An 18,782-nucleotide genomic window follows, 5' to 3' on the forward strand; every position below is an offset into this window, starting at 1 on the left:
GGTGTCTGGGTGTGTTTGTATGTATGGCTGGACCTGGGTCTGGGCCTTGTGCCTTGCCTCCTGGCCGCTCCTTGCTGGTTGCCTCCTCCCCCCTACGCCCCTGGGATGGGGGTGCCTCGGGGTTCCTGGGTGGGGCTGGGTGTTCTGGCGTGGGTGCTGGCCTGCCCCCCTTGGGGGTGCGGTGCGGGGCTGCGTTGGCTTCTTCGGCGTGGGGGGGGGCTCTGTGGAGGGTCGGGCGGTCCTTGGGTGCCGTGGGCCCGGGAGCCCTGCCGCCGGCCAGTGCAGGGGGCTGGCCGCTGGGGGGGGGGCTGGCTTCTCATCGCCTAAAACTTCCTTTTAAGAGGAAGAACCCGCTGGCAGAACCAGGCTCAGGGAGGGGCAGTCATCTGCTGAGGGGAGAGAGACAGGACAAAAGACATGCTGTGGAACAGAGACAGAGATTAATGATAACTAATGATTAAATGCAGAGTGGGGTGAAAAGAGGTGAGAAGAAACAATAAATGCATCATGGGACCTAGGTCTATTGCAGTGTTACTAAGGGATGGTTCTGGGTCACCTGGTCCAGCCCTAAGTATAAGCTTGATCAAAAAGCCTCATCTTAACAACAGAGAGGGGACTTTCTCCCAAAACCAAACTTGGAGCTGGTTCCAAGTAAGCCAGCAGTCTAAGAGTGCAGTGCTCTATTAGGGTAATATAGTACTATGAGGTCTTTAAGATGAGATAGGACCTGATTATTCAAGGCCTTGTATGTGAGAAGTGCAGTGGAGGTCTTGAGAGGAAACAGGATCTCCAGAGCCTGGCAGGCGTGTGTGTGTGTGTGTGTGTGTGTGTGTTAATCACTGCCACTGAGATATGAAACACAGCATGTTGGAGCACACTTAATTATGTCACAGTATGTGACCCGATCTGGCAAAATGAGTTGCAAGTTTCAGGGGCTAATTCTTAGGCAAATAACATATGAATCAGCGCTACCAGTGATGTCATCATTAAAATTACTTTGCATATCTAATATGCATATCTAAAGCAGTAAACCTCAGAGCAGCATGTAGTAGCATGCTCATCACAGCCTGTACACATAGAAAATTTGCTGGAGCTCTCAATAGAAATTATTGTGTTGTGAGTCTTTTCCCCAGTCTGAGCCAAATGAGGGGTTCCCCCACCTGCTGAATCCCACTTTAACCCCTGGCTGTACTCATTTTTCTGTTTAGTTGTTGAGGAAGAGTTACACGCCACAATGTAGGCGACAGCAAATAGAGCTAATTATTAAAATCAAGTCTCTCTTCTTTTCTGCTCATGTTCTACATAACAGTGTTCAAGATGAGAACAAATATTTGAATTAGAATTTAAACTGAAATAAAGTTTGCGTTCTCATGTAATAATATTATTTTATTTTATGTTAATATTGCACAAGGTTCAGTTAGCTTTGCACAAAAATATCTGGTACAAACGTCCCCCAAAGAGTTACTTTTGCTTTCTTACTTTGAATACATTTCAGAGGCTGGAATAATACAAGTATCTGTACTTCTAAGTACAGAATGTCTGTACTTTTGCCACCTCTGCAGGGGGTACACAGTGGAAACACAAACACTCACGCACAAGTAGTCAGAATGAGACCAATCCAAAAATGATGACAAATCTCCAGCTAGCTCTCACAGCTAGATAGCAACCAAATAAAATCAGGCACAACTTGATTTGTACAGATTTGCTGAAGGTTAACCTATATCTAAGGCTGCAGTAAACTAAAAGTACAAGTCATTATAATTCAGGGGTTTTATGTACAACATAACAAATGTGAGCAGTTAGGCAAACCAACTTGTTGTAGACAATTTGAGTAAAAGTTGAGTAAGTGTTAAACATGGCAGCAAACATGCCTGATCACACAGTGTTAGTACTAGTTTAGGTTCTCCACTTTAAATCACAGTTTTCACATTGTCTTCATCTTCTATTCCAAAAGAATCCCACTAATGTTGAGGATTGCTTCTTGTCAAAGTTTCAGCACCTACTCTTGAGAAAACTGAATATATTGTAAAATATGATCAAAATAGTAATGAATTTGTAGTCTTAGTTTTCTTCTAAGAACCAGCGCCTGTAAAAATTACACCAGGCATGGGCAGTCACATCTGGGAAATAAGCATCTGACTTGACATGCGACTTGTGTTATTTCCCATTTTGGACAAAGAAACTCACATCCTAAGCATGAGCCTAGTTGCTATCCAAGTGACCACATCCTGCCCTTGCCCATCATGCTGGAGGCAAAGTCTCCATTTGCTTCCTTTGTGAAGTGTGTGATGTTTAGAAAGGTGTTGGAGGATGTTGTTTAGGGTGCTATTGTTTCACTAGTGTTTACAGTTGCATAGTGTAAATACTGAAATAAATACAAATAAACACTTTACACGTCCCTAAATCAAACTGAAAATGCATCTAATACAAGTGGATAGACATTAACCTGATTCTACGGGGGAAACAAATGGTGTTGATGGTAACTCAGAAAATGACCCTGAACCTATTTAAAAAAGAAAAAAATGGAGCATAAGTACAATTTGCCATTGAACATACTGTGTGTACTGAAAAAATTTTACATAGAAAAGAGTTAAAAAAGTAAATAATACCAGATACTCACCAAAGTTTATACAAAACACCTACAAGATATTGTCTTAAAAGGATCCACGTTAGGTTGTGATATTACTGTTGTACCTATTTTCTATACAGAAGACTTATTATTGAGACTGATCAAGAAAGCTAATTTTCCTAGTGGTTTTCTTCAAGTCTATCACCTTTATTGATAAACACTGTCACAGAAGATCAAATATTTGTTGGTCCAAATATGTAAAAAACCTAACAAACAAAAACTACAGGATGTACCATTTTCCACATGACTGTAAACAGGAGAGTACAATAGAATAGGTTAAATTAGAAAAAGGTCAAATAAAATGGCAGTGTACCATTGAAGGCCTTAATCATAGCATTGAGGGCTTCCACAGAGACATTACTGTAGCCTTTAGCCAAAGCAGTGATTCACAGTGCCAGCAGCCTGTGTTTTGCTCAAAGTGTTTATTAAACAGAGGTCACGTAACTCTGTTAACCCACCAGCACAATGAGAGTGACCCACATTCTTCTGCAGTCCCTGGAGGTGGTGGAAAATAATGACATTCTGGTGAACCTCAGAGTGATCAGTCAGGTGTTGTTGGGATGTCAGCCTGTTGATACAGTTAAATAATAACTTCTCTTACACCAGTTGCTCTTTTGGGATGAGTTTGCACGTAAACTTCCCAAACCCAAAGCTGAGTCCATACACAACTACAGTGGGAAAAAAAGTATTTGGCATATTTGAAACAGAGTGGAAACTGCTACTCTTGGCCAAAGACAAAGGAAAAGGAAAGGGCAAAAGGCATGTTGGGACACAGGAAGAGAGAAGGAAAGCCAGGAGAGTGTAGGTAAGAAAAGGGACTTTAAATGTAGGCACTATAACTCAGAAAGGGAGAGAGCTGCCTGACATGATGGAGAGAAGGAAGGAAGGTATACTGTGTGTTAAGGAGACCAGGTGGGAGGGAAGTGAGGCAGGGAGCATTGGTAGATTTAGAGTAAATGGAGTAAAGTTGATCTTGAAGGACGAGGATATGGATAGTGTTGTGGAGGTGAAGAGTATGTCAGACAGAAGCTAGAAATCAACGGGGGTGGTGTTGAATGTTGCCAGTGCATATGCCCCATAGGTTGGATGTCAGAAGAGAAAGAAAAATTTTTGAGTAAGTTGGATGAAGTGGTTGAGAGTGTCTCCAGGGGGAAAGAGCTGTGGTTGGGGCAGACTTCAACAGACAGAGTGAAGGGAACAAAGGTGACGAGGAGATGTTGGATAAGTATGGTGTTGAGGAGAGTCAGAGCTCTGTTCAGCCAAGTATTCCTTTCACTTTAACTAGCAGTGATTTCATGAATTTCTTTACAAATAGAAAAAATTATTCATAACCATCTCAAAGATTTATCTTCATGTTCGGCTGCTTTCAGCACTGCTGGTATTTGTTTAGACTCTTTGGCTCCAGTTGATCTTTCTGAGGTAACTTCAATAGTTACTTCCTCCAAACCAGCAACATGGTTATTAGATCCCATTCCTACTAGACTGTTCAAAGAAGTCTTTCCAATTATTGATGCTTCAATCTTAAAAATGATCAATCAGTCTTTATTAGTTGACCACAGGCCTTCAAGGTGGCTGTAATTAAAGCACTACTTAAAGAGTCATCACTGACCCAGCTGTCTTAGCTAATTATAAGCTTCAGTCCTTTTTTTTTTACACCACTGAAACTGAGGAATATTAAATAGTTAAAATATGCTGAATTTCCTCATTTTAATAAGTACACAGGGAGAAACAAAAAGCCATTAGGGTTCCTGTTAGGGTATGAAACCTGGGCATTGCTAAGTGCAGTAATTATACAACTTTGTACTCCTCACAGGACAATGCAGTTGTGCGTGGCTGTCAGTTAGACAATCAACTTCTTCACTCCAAAATGTTGCCTTGAAAACCGTGTAACTTTACTCTGCAGCAATATGATTTCCTGCTACTAGTAAAGGTGAAATTGTGTAGTCATTCCATCTTTTTAACCATTCTAACATGTTCGAGCCCATAAAGGTAACAGATTATTAGGGTTCATTTTCCTAGCCACTAAGGTAAAACCTAGTAATTCACAGAGACCTCGATTAGTAAGGGGAGAGCTGATGTTCATGGGTGCAGCTGGTAACTGTACCTGACCAGGTGTGTGTGTTAGGTACAACTGGCTGCTTAAACTAGTTTCTGTTGATACCAACTATAGTAATGCCCCTCAGGAACAGACACTGGGCCCATTTAAACGGAGTGCTGGTCCAGAGCCTACTGTACGGGGAAGGGGGGGGGGGGGGGGGTCATCTGGGGTCAAACAAAATGTATCGTCCAAATTTTTATTATAGAAAAGTAGAAATACACGTCTGTATGGGGATATTAGGAATGATTCCTTAGTTCCAGAGCTGAGGGGTTGGGCCTCAGAGGAAATGTGAAAGTTTCAGACATGTTTTATACTTTCATGCTGTAAAAGAAAATGAAAAAGTTAACTGTGGGATATTTTAATATGTTTAAAAAAAAACATGCAACTTTACAGCATTACAGAATTCTTTTTATTGGTCAAATCCAAGATTAGGGCAGAGGTCAAAGATCGGAAATTTGTTGAAATTTCTTATATAAAACAATTCCAGTTCATTTGAAATCAGTTTCATATGAAGATTTTGGAATGGTGGCCATCTTCAAGAGCCAATGTATTTCCATTATTTCTGATTGAGCAGATGTGGAGCAGTGTACAAAGAACAGAGACTTCAGGATCCATTGAACTAAAATAAGACTATTAAAACAGATTTAAACTGTTTGAAAGAACATTTTTTTCTCAGGATTTTGAAAAAAAGAAAAAAAAAAGGTGAAAGTTCTGAAAACTGATGGGGGGGGGGGGGGGGGGGTTAGAAATGAGGAAAAAAAAAAAAAAAATTTCCACCTGATCTTAAAGTTTCAAACACAAAATCTTTAATTTTTTCCTCCTTACAGCTTCTGTCAAATGCTGACTAAACAAAAATGTGTTGCTATGCTTGCTTGTGCATTCATGCCAGTGTTTCCTTTCTTTTATTCCCAGCAAGACTAAAAGCATGTGTTTAAATCCTACATGAAGTCACATAACAACCAACAGTAATATGTACACAGGGAAAAACCAAACAGTATCATCATCAGCGGTGGACCAGCTTTCTCCTGCCGCTGATGCGTGTCCACAGGCTTCGAGCTGACTTGGAAATAGTCGACCTGTGGGGCAGGTGGAGGCTCTTCAAAGGCTCTCTGACACAGGCCAGCACGCCTGGTTCTGTGGTCTGTTCCAAGTGCTCATGGGAAATGTAGTTTATTCTCCTCAGCTGTTTGCTATAGTAGTTCCTGAGGTCACAGAGCTCCTGTGCTGCTGTGTCAGAGATGGATATCTCAGAAGGAGGGCTGGGTACAGTGGTGTGGGTGGATGGACGGGGAACACTTGCTGCAGCTGTTGCTGGGTGGGCATGAGCCTTCCTTTGCATTCTCTGAGTGGTGGTGGATTTGCATTTGGAACAAGGTTTAACTGAATTTAATGGTGTTTTCTGAACATCACTAATTCCTACATTATGTACACTGTTAATTTCAACATCCACCTCAATCATATGTTGGAATGTGATACTCTCCTCCTCCATCTCTCCACATCTGTCTGCTCTCTCCATCTGTTTGTTTGTCTGGCTGGTTGGCTTCAGGTCTTGTTTTCTGGACAGGTTCCTCTTTTCTTTAAAGATTTTCTGTGTAGGTTGTGGGGAACAGCTGTTCTCCATGTCAGAGGTCATAATGACCTCTTTGTTGACTTTAACAGCTGGGGTGTCCTGTAAACAAAGTGCAACATTAGTGAAATCCTTATTCTTGAATAAGCCAGTGGATCTACATATACAGGAGGTGATGTTCTTGAAGTGTAAACAGCAGCAGAAGATTTAGCCTAACTGTCCACGTGGCCGCAATGAATGGAATATGATGAAATGTTAGTGACAGTTGGTTGAAGCATGAGTGTGCAGTCTGATACCAGTGACCACGAGGAACAGGCCTGAGCGATACAATACAGTTTACAAAAGAGATGTGGGGCCATAAATGATTCTGTGTGTTGGAATTTATTGGAATTCAAACTATGGACGCATGATTCAATTGGAATTATGTGTCCATTCAAAGCCAGGCAATTCCTGGATGATGAAGGCATTTATGCCACTGACAGGCCTTCATGGTCACCAGACTGGAATCGAATTAAAAACCACCAGGACATTAAACATTGGTGCATCCAGTGCCACCTGATCCAGGTCTGGTACAAGACTGTCAGGGACACCCAGCTACAATTGTATCAAGAGCATCTCTGGATGCTGTCGTGGATGCATGCAAGTGCTTGGGGGCCATAATAACTACTGAGCCACATTATGACAAAAGTTGGATCAGCTGATGACATAAAATTTGAATCCAGCCTTAAAAGGGTTGATGGTTTTAGTTCCCCCTGACTGTTGTTACATCATTTTTTCTTAACAAATTATACAGTGCAATTTGAGTCAAGATTTTCAACTTTAATATTTTACTCAAGATCCAACGCGTGACTTAAATGTTGCCTTAATTTTTAGACTTCAGCAGAATCTGAAGTGAATAAGGGACCTGGGGGCAAAGTGGAAATTTTTGGCCAAAAACTGTCGTCAGGAAGTTTTTAGCAAATGCCGAGGCCATTCAATCCTGTGATAGGGAGGTTGTGATATTTGTAATCGCCCAAGCCTGCTGGTTAAAATCACTACTTGACCCCCCCATTCAAAAGTAAATCACCTTCAAATCCTGAGTCTAAATCAAATGTAAGCATGAAGTAACAGCGTGGACAGCACCATGCACAAGTGAAGGGAATGATGAACAGTACTTTGTAAACTGGTCTTCTGGATGGGGTGGGAGGGGGCTATGGGACTTCTGTCTTGATTTTCTTGGGCACAGGGGCGTCTCCAGAGCTCTGAACTGATCTCTTTCCCTCTTTGGATTTGCCTTTGCCATGGAAAGCTTTTACCTGCAGGTCATTAACAAACGTTATCTTTAAGGTTCACACCTAACCGGAATGAATAAGTGGACACTAGAAGGGTGGACATGGGACAATCTGGGACAGGTGTATAGAAGACAGAACCTGACTTAATACCACAGCAGAAAACCATGGAGATCCCCCCGCAGTCACCATCCTGAGCATCTCTGCACCGCTGCAAAGATCTAATTTACAACCCCAATTCCAAAAAAGGTGGGAAGATGTTTAAAATAAATTAAAACAGAAGACAAAGACTTCAGAAACCCATATTCTATTCATAATAGAACACACATCAAATGCATCCCCTCTGTTAAAGTGGTCTTTCATACGTTTTCCATAGATGTCTTTGGCCTAAATTTTATTTGCCCTGACATGTTGTTAAAGACACGTGCTGTTTACCGAGCCAAGCGCAGCTGTGCCATTGTTGGCTCAACATTAGCTTGAGGTGGGATGCACATTACTATGATGATAACAGAGAACTCCCTTGGAAAATATACTATATTGCTAAAAGTATTTGCTCATCTGCTTTCACAGGCATATGAACTAGAGTGACATCCCATTCTTAACATGTTTGCCCACCCTCTGCAGGTATAACAGCTTTAACTCTTCTGGGAAGGCTTTTCACAAGGGTTAGGAGTGTGTATTATGGGAAGCGTATTTGTGAGGTCAGACACTGATGTTGGAGAGAAGGCAGAGAAGGTGTTCTATCAGGCTGAGGTCAGGACTCTGTGCAGGCCAGTCAAGTTCTTCCACACCAAACTGGATCATCCATGTCTTTATGGAGCTGCTTTGTGGACTGGTGCGCAGTCATGTTGGAACAGGAAGGGGTCATCCCCAAACTGCTCACACAAAGAGCTAAGAGGACCAAACCCAACTCCTGAAAAACACCCCCACACCATAATCCCCCCTCCACCAAACTTTACACTTGGCACAATGCAGGCAGACAAGTAACAAACCCAGACTCATCCATCAGACTGCTGATGGAAAAAGAAAAGAAAAACCTAAAAGAGTCCTGATCTGCTGCACCTGGATGTATTACAATAAAAAGTTCTATTGTGAAGAAAATATAAGCTTTACAAAACTTTGCATTCTGTTTTCATTTGACACAGCATCCCAACGTTTTTGGAACTGGGGTTATGGAAGTATATAATGCAGAGGATAAAAGGCTACAACGACCATCAATATAGTTGAATTTATCAGTATTCACTAGAATGCTTTTGGGTTAATGCTAAATAACTGAAATGGAAATGTGGTTATTCATCACATATTAATTATCCTCAAAACCAGTCACACTCAGCTGTGCTGATCACCAAGGGAAAAAAACAAAAACATATATTGTGTTATATGCAGAGCAGTGGTGGAATCTACACAAATGTCTACCTATGATTAATGAAGTTAGAGCACTAACGATCAGAATCAGCGCTGTGTGGCAGGAAGGTGAAGAGCTTTTTTTGCAAATTGTAAAAACACACAAAAACCCAATAATCAGCTTAATTTCTCATTTACCTCTGTGGATAATTTAAACATTCAGAAATGCATGAAAACATTTTAAAATGACATGAAGGAAAGACATCAGCCACACACGGGGGAGAAGAAACCGCTCAGAGAATGATCTTATTAATACACAAACATGAGAGATACAAAATAAAATGTTTAGTGGACCACTGCAGAGCAGAGGACTGCATTTCTGCTTTTCTGTGTCTCGTTTGTGAATTTTGCAGTATGTCCTGGCCAGTTAAGCGCTGTGGCTGCTCCTGTTAGCTGCTGAACTGAAGAGTACACTGATGGGTCCTTTTAGTTTATTTATCAAAAGCAGAAATAAGATTTTCTAAAGCAATTAGAAAGTTTATTTGCTAAACAAACAAAAAAAATCTGCTCTTTCACCTCATGTGAGATATTTTTTTGAGAGCTTGGAAACTGTAGCAGGATAAGTAGCTGAACATTTTCATTGTGAAGAATTTTTAGGTCTGTTTGTTGAGGTCTGGGGTGTGAATAAAATACCAGATTTTACTTAATCAGAACAGCTGTATGTGCTGCAAAAATGTGATGAAAGTCGTGCATTTTTCTGTTTACACATTTCTTACCCATTTATAGCAAATAGGTTTTTCTCCCTTCTAAAATTGTTCACTCTGACTGGGTTTTTTAAAGAGATTGCAATTGGTTTACTAGGCTCCATGTAAACACATCTGCATCTGAGGCACATTAACCCAGCAGTCTTAATTTTAACCTTTTGATTTGTTACTAATAAAAATACTGCCAGTGCTCCCCTCAGCAGTAGCATCTTTAGGTGGCACAAAACCCCCAGAAGTTCTAGAACACATAATTACAGGTCTCAGCAGATCTGCATGGCGTGCATGACTCTTAGCGACTTTATATCAATTCAAAAGTAAATGGCTGAATAAGAACCAGGAGTCAGAAATGCTAAAATCATAATAAACATGAACCACCGAGAATACTGTCAGTGTCTGTGACTGGCTTTATTGTGGTAAGAACCAACTTGTCTGAGATTTTTAGTAAATAGATGCATCTATGGTACGAATTTAAAAATCCGAGGTGGCATTGTTCTTGAGTCATCACGTTTGCAAAGTTGAAAGCTGGCCTGTCCAGCATGGGGATCAGGCTTTTTAGCCTTCAGACATCTGTGTGTGCTCAGTCTCATTATAGCTGTAATCCATTACAAAACAGCAACGTGAGTCCAAAACTACAAGACCATCAGAGGATAGTGTGATGCAAAATTATACACCTGTAACTGAAGTGAATCTTTTAAAATTCAGACCGTAATACATATCATGATTGTAATATGGGAACAGATGAGAGAAAATTGGAGGAAAATTTCTTAGGGTTAGGGGTTATTCCCAAACATTCTGCTGAGTAAGGATGCAGACGTTACTGGTAACAGAAAAACGTGTGTTTTTTATTTCCAAGCATATACTCACCACAGCAGCTCCAGGCTGTGCATCTCTCATCTTCATGCTCAGTGTGTGAGTCTGGCTCTTCAGCAGAGGAGCTTTGTGGCCCAGCTTCATGTAGAAGTAGGTGGTGTAAGGAGTGAAGCTGAAATCCTCTCTGAGGTAACCAGACAGGAAAGAATTACATTTACATCCCTCCCATCAACTAAAGGTCTGCACAGCCTGATCAGTCTGGTCTGATGGTGAGTGTAAAAGATTAGACAAAGAAAGAAAAGGTAAAAAAATGTCTGGCCTTTCAGTTCAATTACTCCTCTCTAGCAGTCCACATTTTATGGACTAAATTTCCTACCCTGCACATCGGCAACAGTGCACTGGTTGTTAGCTTGAGAGCAAACCCAGTTTGGAGGCTTTTCTTTGTATGTTTACAACAAGTTTTACTTAAACATATATTATGGTTAAGTGTGCTGACACGAAAAGCTAAGAAAATGAAGATGTTTGTGTGCTCCTCCCTTTTTCTCTGTCTTCATGTTTATGGAACGCTTGTTCCCTGTATCGTGCTTCCCTGTTACTGAGCCCATGCTGTGATTTTCACTACAGAATCACATTTTTTATGCAGCACCATCTGAACGGTCAACGATAACTCAATTCAGAGATTTCAGAAACATTATGCTCTGTAAATTATTTGGATGTTTACATTAAGTAAAAGTCCATCCATTATTTTAAACTGCTTATCTAATTTAATTATCCTTAAGTAACCAAAAACTGACATGGAAAAAAGAGACTATTTTTACAAAAGTAAGTTGCATCCCAGAATGATAATAATAACAACAACAACATCAGAAGAAAGTTCTCTTTCAGAATTATAACCAAAACAAAGCAATCAGCCAAGCTGCCCTCAAACAGCTGTTGTGAACTGACCCCATATAAATAAAACTGAACTGAACCCCAGCGTGAGTCACCTGAGGTATCCCCGCAGGAGCAGGTGAACAATCACAGCTTCGACCTGTGGTCGAGACAGCGTGGTGGTCTGAATCATCTTCCTGCGCTTCGCAGAGCCTTTCCCCATCCACGCCTCCACCAGCTTCAGTGGGGTCAGTTTCTCATCCATGGAGGCTGCCAGCTCTACAATCTGTATCACTTGCCTGGCGTGTTGGGTAATGTCCACAGTGGTGGAGTCTGTTGATGGATTTAGAGCATATGAGCTATATGACTGACACATAGAGCCATAAATTTGATCAAAACACATTAAAAAACACATCCCATACCCACCCACACCTTTTGCATGACGGCAAGTATCACACATCTGGTTGCATCCTTCGTCATCCCACACCTCATCAAAGTGAGCTGCCATGAGAGAGCGCCGACACCTTCACAAAGCAGACATTAAGCTTAAGAGTCACACGGACTGTGCAGGGAATGAATCCACAGTCAGCTTGTGCTACCTGTCAATATTCTGGCAGTACTCCACCATCTGCAGCAGTTTCTGCTGACCAACGTTCTCCATCACCACCATGGTGCTGATTCTGAAGATATCAGCAAAGCCAAAATACACAATGCAGTCTGCTGGACAGTCATCTCGACCTGGAGACACAACAGACAGTTCATAAATACTAATCATAAATACTAGAGCCATATTATTCTTAGCACTAACAGAAATTATAGGCTGTCTACCTGCACGTCCACTTTCCTGATAGTAGTTCTCAATGGACTTGCTTATGGTGTGATGGATGACAAACCTGACGTCAGGCTTGTCAATGCCCATGCCAAACGCCACAGTGGCTACCACCACCTAAAAGACAGCACAGTTACACACAATAATGTGTTCAGGTATGACACCTGCAACTGCAGCATCTTTTTTTTCATAGAAACTAACTGTATTTGCAGCTTCCTGTGATTATTCAATGGGCTTTCAGCTCAGTTTCATTGTTACTGCATGCAATTATGGCACTGAAGCCCTTTTTATGAGAATATCCAAAAAGTCAGCTTTTGGTGTTAACAGTACTTGCGAAATGATAAATGAGTTGGTTCTTATACAGTGCTTTTCTATTCTACTTGAGCACTCAAAGTGCTTTATACCACACATTTACATTCAACCATTCATTGTAATAAAAATCATCTTGTTTTGGGATCAATCCAGTCAACATGAACCAAGGGAAAAAAAGAAAATCTCGACCCAATTCTTAAATGAAAAATAACGTGTGCACGTTTGTTAAACTCAGACCTGGATTTTGTTGGAGGTCCATTTGCGGTGAACCCGGGACTTATCCTCTGGGTCCATGTTTGCATGGTAGGGATATGCTAGGATGTCCCTCTTCTGTAATTCTGTTGAGATCAACTCTGCATCCTTCTGAGAGAACACATACACAATTCCTGTGGCACAGAGGCGTGCATGAAGGAAATATGCATATATGATTATGTATATGGAAATATTCACATTAAAATTATTATTTTGTCATACTTAAAACACTTTGCAGAATTGAGCATATTAACCTTTTTCTAATACTTTATTTTTGAAGTAGTCCTGTTTATCACAGTACCTGACTGGTCCTTGTATCTGCTCTTGATCAGAGAAATGATGTCATTTAGTGCTGTATCAGAATCCTTAATACGAACCTGATAAGAAAAAAGTGGCACAGGTGTTAAGTGGGTATGAAGATGGGTAGAATAGCAATAAATAGTTCATGAACTATTTTGAATTCCCAGGATTTATGCATTGATTAATCATAAAATGTGGTCTGTTCTATATCTAACTCTCAGCTGTATATCCATCCATTTCTGACCACTTATCTGGGTTCGAGTCACGTGGTCAGCAACTTAAGCAGAGAGGCCCAGACCCCCCTCCCCCCGGCCACCTCTTCAAGCTCATCCAGGGGGACAAAGAGTCGTTCCCAAGCCAGCCGAGAGACAATCTCTCCAGTGAGTCGTGGGTCTGCTGTGGGGCCTCCTCCCACTAGGACCAAACCCAAACCCCCTCAACTGGCTCATTTCAATTTGGAGTAGCAGTGGCTCTACTCTGAGTCCCTCCTCGTACAGCACCCGCATCACTGCAGACATCGTCTCAATTCATCTATCAATCTCACGCTCCACGTCAAGTTAAATTTTAGGAAGACTTAATGGACAATGTCAAAACTTGTCCAAACCAAGGCATCTGAAACCATTAAACGCACTCTTCTATACTGAATCGCACTTTAAATGCTGCTTAACTGTGCGGCATCGTGCATTATGAACAATGCACATTACAGGAAAAGTGGATCACACAAAAATACTTCAAGGGTTGGGGTCAAGGGTTCATATTCCTCATTTCCTTTGTCACCCATCTGTACCTAAAGTGTTTGTAATTTGCAGTCATGGGCAAAAACAAATGGTCCTTTAACTTGTGTGCCAGGTAAGCTGATGCAGAGCAGTACAGCAGTTCTGAAATGCTCAGACAGGTGCAGGGATGAGCTGAGACTGGTGTGTGTTTGTGTAGGAAGCAGCTGGCTGAGAGGTGTTTCAGTGTGGTGGCTATGGTTACCTCATAATAGAGATTAGTTCGATTGAAGGGAGCAGTAAGTGTGACTGCCTGTGGCACACACAGGATCTTCTCACAGTCCTTGAGGACACTGCTGGTTGCTGTGGCTGTGAGGCCAAGGAGGGGGACTTTGGTGAACTGCCTCTTCAGGATGCCCAGCAGCTTATAATCTGCACAAGAAGTGCACAGCTAAACCAGTATGCAGCACAGCACATTGACAGCTTTTTACTAAACATAATCTGACTGGAGGTTAGGATATGAAACTCCTCACCTGGTCTGAAGTCATGACCCCACTGGCTGCAACAGTGAACTTCATCCACAGCAATACGACTCAGAAGGTTTGCTTTGTAGGCTTTCTCCAGGCGAGACATTAGCAGCTTGCTCTTGGCAATTTTCTCTGGAGTCACATACACCAGCTTGAAGGGGGACTTTGGATCTGTCATTCCAGCCATGACCATCTTAGCGTGCTCCTGTCAACAGTGGAAAAAACCCAACATTTTCCCACACTATGAAGGCTAAAAAATATTTTGTTAAAACTGTTTAGAAAAACAAAAGCTAGCTGTAATTTGGTGCTAGAAACTCTTCTTTGCATGTCTATGCATTCAGACACAGGCTTGCAAGCTCACTTTCACAAGATGTACTGCAGATCTACCTCTCATCCAAAAGGCTTCTTCTTCAGTGAAGAAGCCTTTCAGATGAGAGGTGAAACATCTTCAAGAAACAAAAAGAAGTCCAGTAGCCCCTTTTCAAGCTCCAGAGTCTCTGTATAATCCACAAATAATAATTTTAATAATGCATTTTTTTTTTTTTTCACAGAGAAAAAGAAAACACAGCTAACGCTGAACATGGCAGTCGGCTCTTACCTTGCTACTGGATGCATTGAGCATGACTGCTGACACATCAATGCTTTTCAGGTATATCAACTGGTCCTCCATCAGGGATATCAAGGGAGTTATGACCAGTGTAAAACCTGACATATGATAAGAGTTAAGAGAGCTAAGACAAGCATGTATGTGCATTAAGAAGAAAAGCATGAAACAGTAGATTGATTTGTTCCAAAGCTGCATGTGTGTCTCACTGTACCATTAGAGCAGACTGCAGGAAGCTGATAGCAGAGACTTTTCCCTCTCCCTGTTGGCATGACCAAGAACAGGTCCCTGCCTGACAGGGTCAGGTTGATGGCTCTCAGCTGCAAAGGTCTGAAGTTTGAGAGATGGAACGAGTCCTTCAGGTGCTGCTCCACTTTGCTGGACCATGGAAAATCTACAGAGCATAATGTTAATGCAGGTCAGCACAGATTCAGTGCAGTTGTTGACACGTTCTCCAACTGTTAGTACCCTACTGTTTTTTTTTTCTTTTTCAAGAACTAGGTGTCTAGCATGTCTGTCGAGTTACCTGTGCCATCATATCGCTGCATCTCCTGCTTGCTCATCACTGGCTTGGTTCCAGATGACTTTGAGTAAGAAGAGGACAATGGCTGTGCAGCGTCACAGGCCTCCTCCAGCTGCTGCAGCAGGGCATGCTTCCGAGAAGTGAGCTCGGTTTTCTTCTGCAGGAGCTCTGCAATCTGCTGCTCGACCGACTCCAGCTCGGCCTCTACCGAGTCCAGCTCAGCCTGCATATCTGAACAGCAACACCAGAACAGGGAGAGCAGGCTCCAGGCAGTTATCTACAGTTTAGAATTGTGTGGACAGTAACTAGTGCTGGACAGTCGATTAATTAGCGATTAAACTGCTGTTTTGGCTTTCGGTAATTTTAAAAACAGAATACTCTGGATAAAGATTTTTGTGCTTTTCCTTACAAAGCTCTCAATGTGTCTTGTGTTTAAATCAAGTAAACCCCCTTCAGCTGTGCATTTTGTCTAGAAGCTTTAGTTCACTCTCAGCTGACCCAAGATGATGGAAGGAGAGGCTTTGTTAAAAGAGATGCATCTAAAATCCAGTCCCCCTCCCCCATCTCGTGTTTCCCCCATTTGTTTGTTTTAATTATATTAACTCAAGGAACCCAAGAAGCCTTAACTATAACATCATTTTCACAATTCTGGCTCTCCATGCCCCCAAGATGACAGAAATAACATCAGATTTAAATCAAAGGGTTGCAAAAAACCATTGCATTAACCATTAAGGAAATACGGCCGTTTTTATACATCCTCCCTGATTTTCAGGGCACCAAACCATGTAAAGTTAAGATGACAAAACTAGTGTTGACTGGTAACTTCTGGCTCCAGAAAACCATCAAGGCTGTTATAATGCTCAGTGTAATGAGTCAGTGCAATGCAACAACAGGTAACCTAACAATTTCTATGTATAGCTGTTATATACGGTCTGTGAATTTAACCAAAACAAAAGATAAATAGATAAACTGCTTGAACAGGAAAGAGAACAACAGCTAAAATAATATTAAAGATGAAAAGAAAAAACACATTGGAGAAGCACAGACAACAGCTGCAGTGGAGAGACAATTATTTTAACACTACGGTTTGATCTACATCTGCCTACCTACTAGACCTGACTACAAAATATGTCGACATGGAAGTTTAATGTTGACCAGTCATATTCTAAAACCACATCCATGATTTTGTAACTGCAATAGACTACAGGAAGATATGCGGGCAGTACTGCCTCCATTGTCTGCCAGTAACACCAACACTAACAGGAATATCATAACGATGGTGGAGCAGAGAGGAGGGCGGAGAAAATGAAAGGAAACTGAAACAGACTGTCAAAGGTGATGCAGACGGTGCAAAGCAGAGCTTTCCTTCCACGACAGCATCACTGCAATGCTGAGCATTTAAAATGCCAGCACCCTGGAGCTGGTAGTGAGCAGCACATATACACTATACTGCAAAGTATTCACTCATCTGCCTTCATATAAACTTCTGGAAAGGCTTTCTTTATTTTTGACCATTCTTCCAGAAGCATTTTTCTGAGGTCAGCCACTGATGTTGGATGAGGAGGCCTGGCTCACAGCCTCCACTCTAATTCATCCTAAAAGTGTTCATCAGGTATTCAGTCAAGTTCTTCCACACCAAACTCTCTCATCCATGTCTTTATCCAGAAAGACATTGCTTTGTGCACTGGAACTAAGGGGTCGAGCCCAACTCCTGAAAAACACCCCCACACCATAATCCCCCCTCCACCAAACTTTACACTTGGCACAATGCAGTCAGACAGGTACGGTGGCCTACCACTTCATGGCTGAGTTGCGGTCATTCCCAATCACTGCCACTTTCTTATAATACCACTGAGAGCTGACTGAAATATTTAGTGGTGAGGAAATGGCACCCAGGTGGCATCTTTCATTCATTCTTTGTATGCCTGGTAGAGATCTAGCCAGAAAAAATTCACAGCCCGGTGGTACTGGATGACCGGGGGATGCCCACACTACCCCACTCCCACGGATATCGGTTGTTAATGCTAATAGCCGCACTTACTTGTTCCGACAGTGAACTGGTGAAATTTTCATCCTGGCTGAGAAATCAACTGCTGGCTAGAACACCGCCTAGTTGTTTGATTTAGATGTGTGAGTGAATACTTTTGGGAATATAGTGTATATGTCCTATCTCCATCCTCTCACCAACAACTGATTGTGGCATATCACTGCCCCTCCCTCAGCCTGGTTCTGCTGGAGGTGCTGTTAGAGTGAACAGGGAAGGCTGTCAGGTCTTATACACCACCACAACTAATTATCTAATCCCTTTGCCTCCGTCTGGAGTTGTGGCAGGGTTATCTTCTTTGGTCCCCACGCTGACAACATTCTCTCCAATACAAAACAAATGCAGGAATACAGCAAACGAGTATCACATGCTTACATCTCAGAATTGTTCATTAGTTGGTCTTTAATTGGCATTTGCTCATTTTTGTGCAAATAAATCTTATGCAAACAGTTAGTTGGCAAAATATTTTCATTGAAATACTCACCAACATTCATATTTCACTGTCTGATGCTCCAAAAGAAGCCAGTTTTCGGCCTGTCACAGACATACACAGTATAAAAGATGGTCAAGGTCATATTATTCTGTATAATTAGATGTATGACAGAAAACAGGTCAAGTTGTAGCAGTGCTGTTATATTTCTTTTTATTTGACAGAATGAAATGTCTGAATATGAAGATGCACATCATATCAGTTGTGTTCAGATCATTTAGTTTATGAGTAAAGGTCACAATTAAGAATTTTGTTACATTCAGTATTCCTAGTTCTTTTTTTAATGCTAATTTATTAAAATTCCGGGAAACATTCCTATTCTAATTTCTAAAGTAGTCAGTTTGCTTCTTAATGTCAAGAGTTACCGACTCAGGCAGCGGGGTTAAATTCTTGCTCCATTAACTTTATGCTGGCTAATCAGTCTCAGCTGGACCCTAAAGCGGCACCTGTTTCATCACGCAGGAGCTAGCTGCTAGCTTGTTAACGTGAACGAAAGCTGGAGATGTTTAGGCTTAGTTTCTGCGCTCACTGCCATCTCCTCTAGCTAAAAAGGGCCACTGTCGCTACTTTAGTTACTTTTCAATGTACCTTCTGAGTGAAATTAGCCTCTGTGACAACACTTTGAAAAAGCACAGAATTCAAACGACTAACCATTTAACAAATGTGTCCACTCTTCCCGCTTGATCCGCTTCGGTTGCTATAGTAAACAGACCCTGGAACGAAAGAAAACGCCGAAGAAGACACGACCAGGAGATTGGGACATTTTCGCCCCGATGTTAACTCGCCAGGCTGCCCACAAATGCGTCTTTCTGCTGGAGGATTTAGACCCTTTACCAGC

The 18,782-nt window shown here is 41.7% G+C and overlaps 2 protein-coding genes across 3 annotated transcripts; both read right to left on the reverse strand.

Moving 5' to 3' along the window:
• Window positions 1–5,487: 5,487 nt before the first annotated feature.
• LOC115777376 (uncharacterized) lies at window positions 5,488–6,360 on the reverse strand. The gene has a single exon (XM_030725272.1). The coding sequence runs from the start codon at window positions 6,358–6,360 to the stop codon at window positions 5,731–5,733; it is 630 nt and encodes a 209-aa protein (XP_030581132.1). The 3' UTR covers window positions 5,488–5,730.
• LOC115777395 (ATP-dependent DNA helicase Q1-like) lies at window positions 6,262–18,675 on the reverse strand. Of its 2 annotated transcripts, none has more exons than XM_030725300.1 (16): window positions 18,596–18,675; window positions 17,939–17,988; window positions 15,414–15,641; window positions 15,102–15,281; window positions 14,882–14,988; window positions 14,290–14,488; window positions 14,022–14,188; window positions 13,045–13,120; window positions 12,729–12,877; window positions 12,179–12,296; window positions 11,950–12,088; window positions 11,783–11,874; window positions 11,467–11,683; window positions 10,535–10,664; window positions 7,449–7,589; window positions 6,262–6,396 (listed from the first exon to the last, which is right to left on the reverse strand). In XM_030725300.1, exons 2-15 carry the CDS (start codon window positions 17,946–17,948, stop codon window positions 7,485–7,487), a joined length of 1,917 nt encoding a protein of 638 aa, XP_030581160.1. In that variant the 5' UTR covers window positions 17,949–17,988; window positions 18,596–18,675; the 3' UTR covers window positions 6,262–6,396; window positions 7,449–7,484. The 2 variants fall into 2 exon arrangements, with proteins under 2 accessions (XP_030581160.1, XP_030581158.1); XM_030725298.1 differs by having other exon boundaries at window positions 11,777–11,874.
• Between the last annotated feature and the right edge of the window lie 107 nt (window positions 18,676–18,782).

Source organism: Archocentrus centrarchus, unplaced genomic scaffold, assembly GCF_007364275.1.
Source record: "Archocentrus centrarchus isolate MPI-CPG fArcCen1 unplaced genomic scaffold, fArcCen1 scaffold_52_ctg1, whole genome shotgun sequence".
NCBI classification, from domain to species: Eukaryota; Metazoa; Chordata; class Actinopteri; order Cichliformes; family Cichlidae; genus Archocentrus; species Archocentrus centrarchus.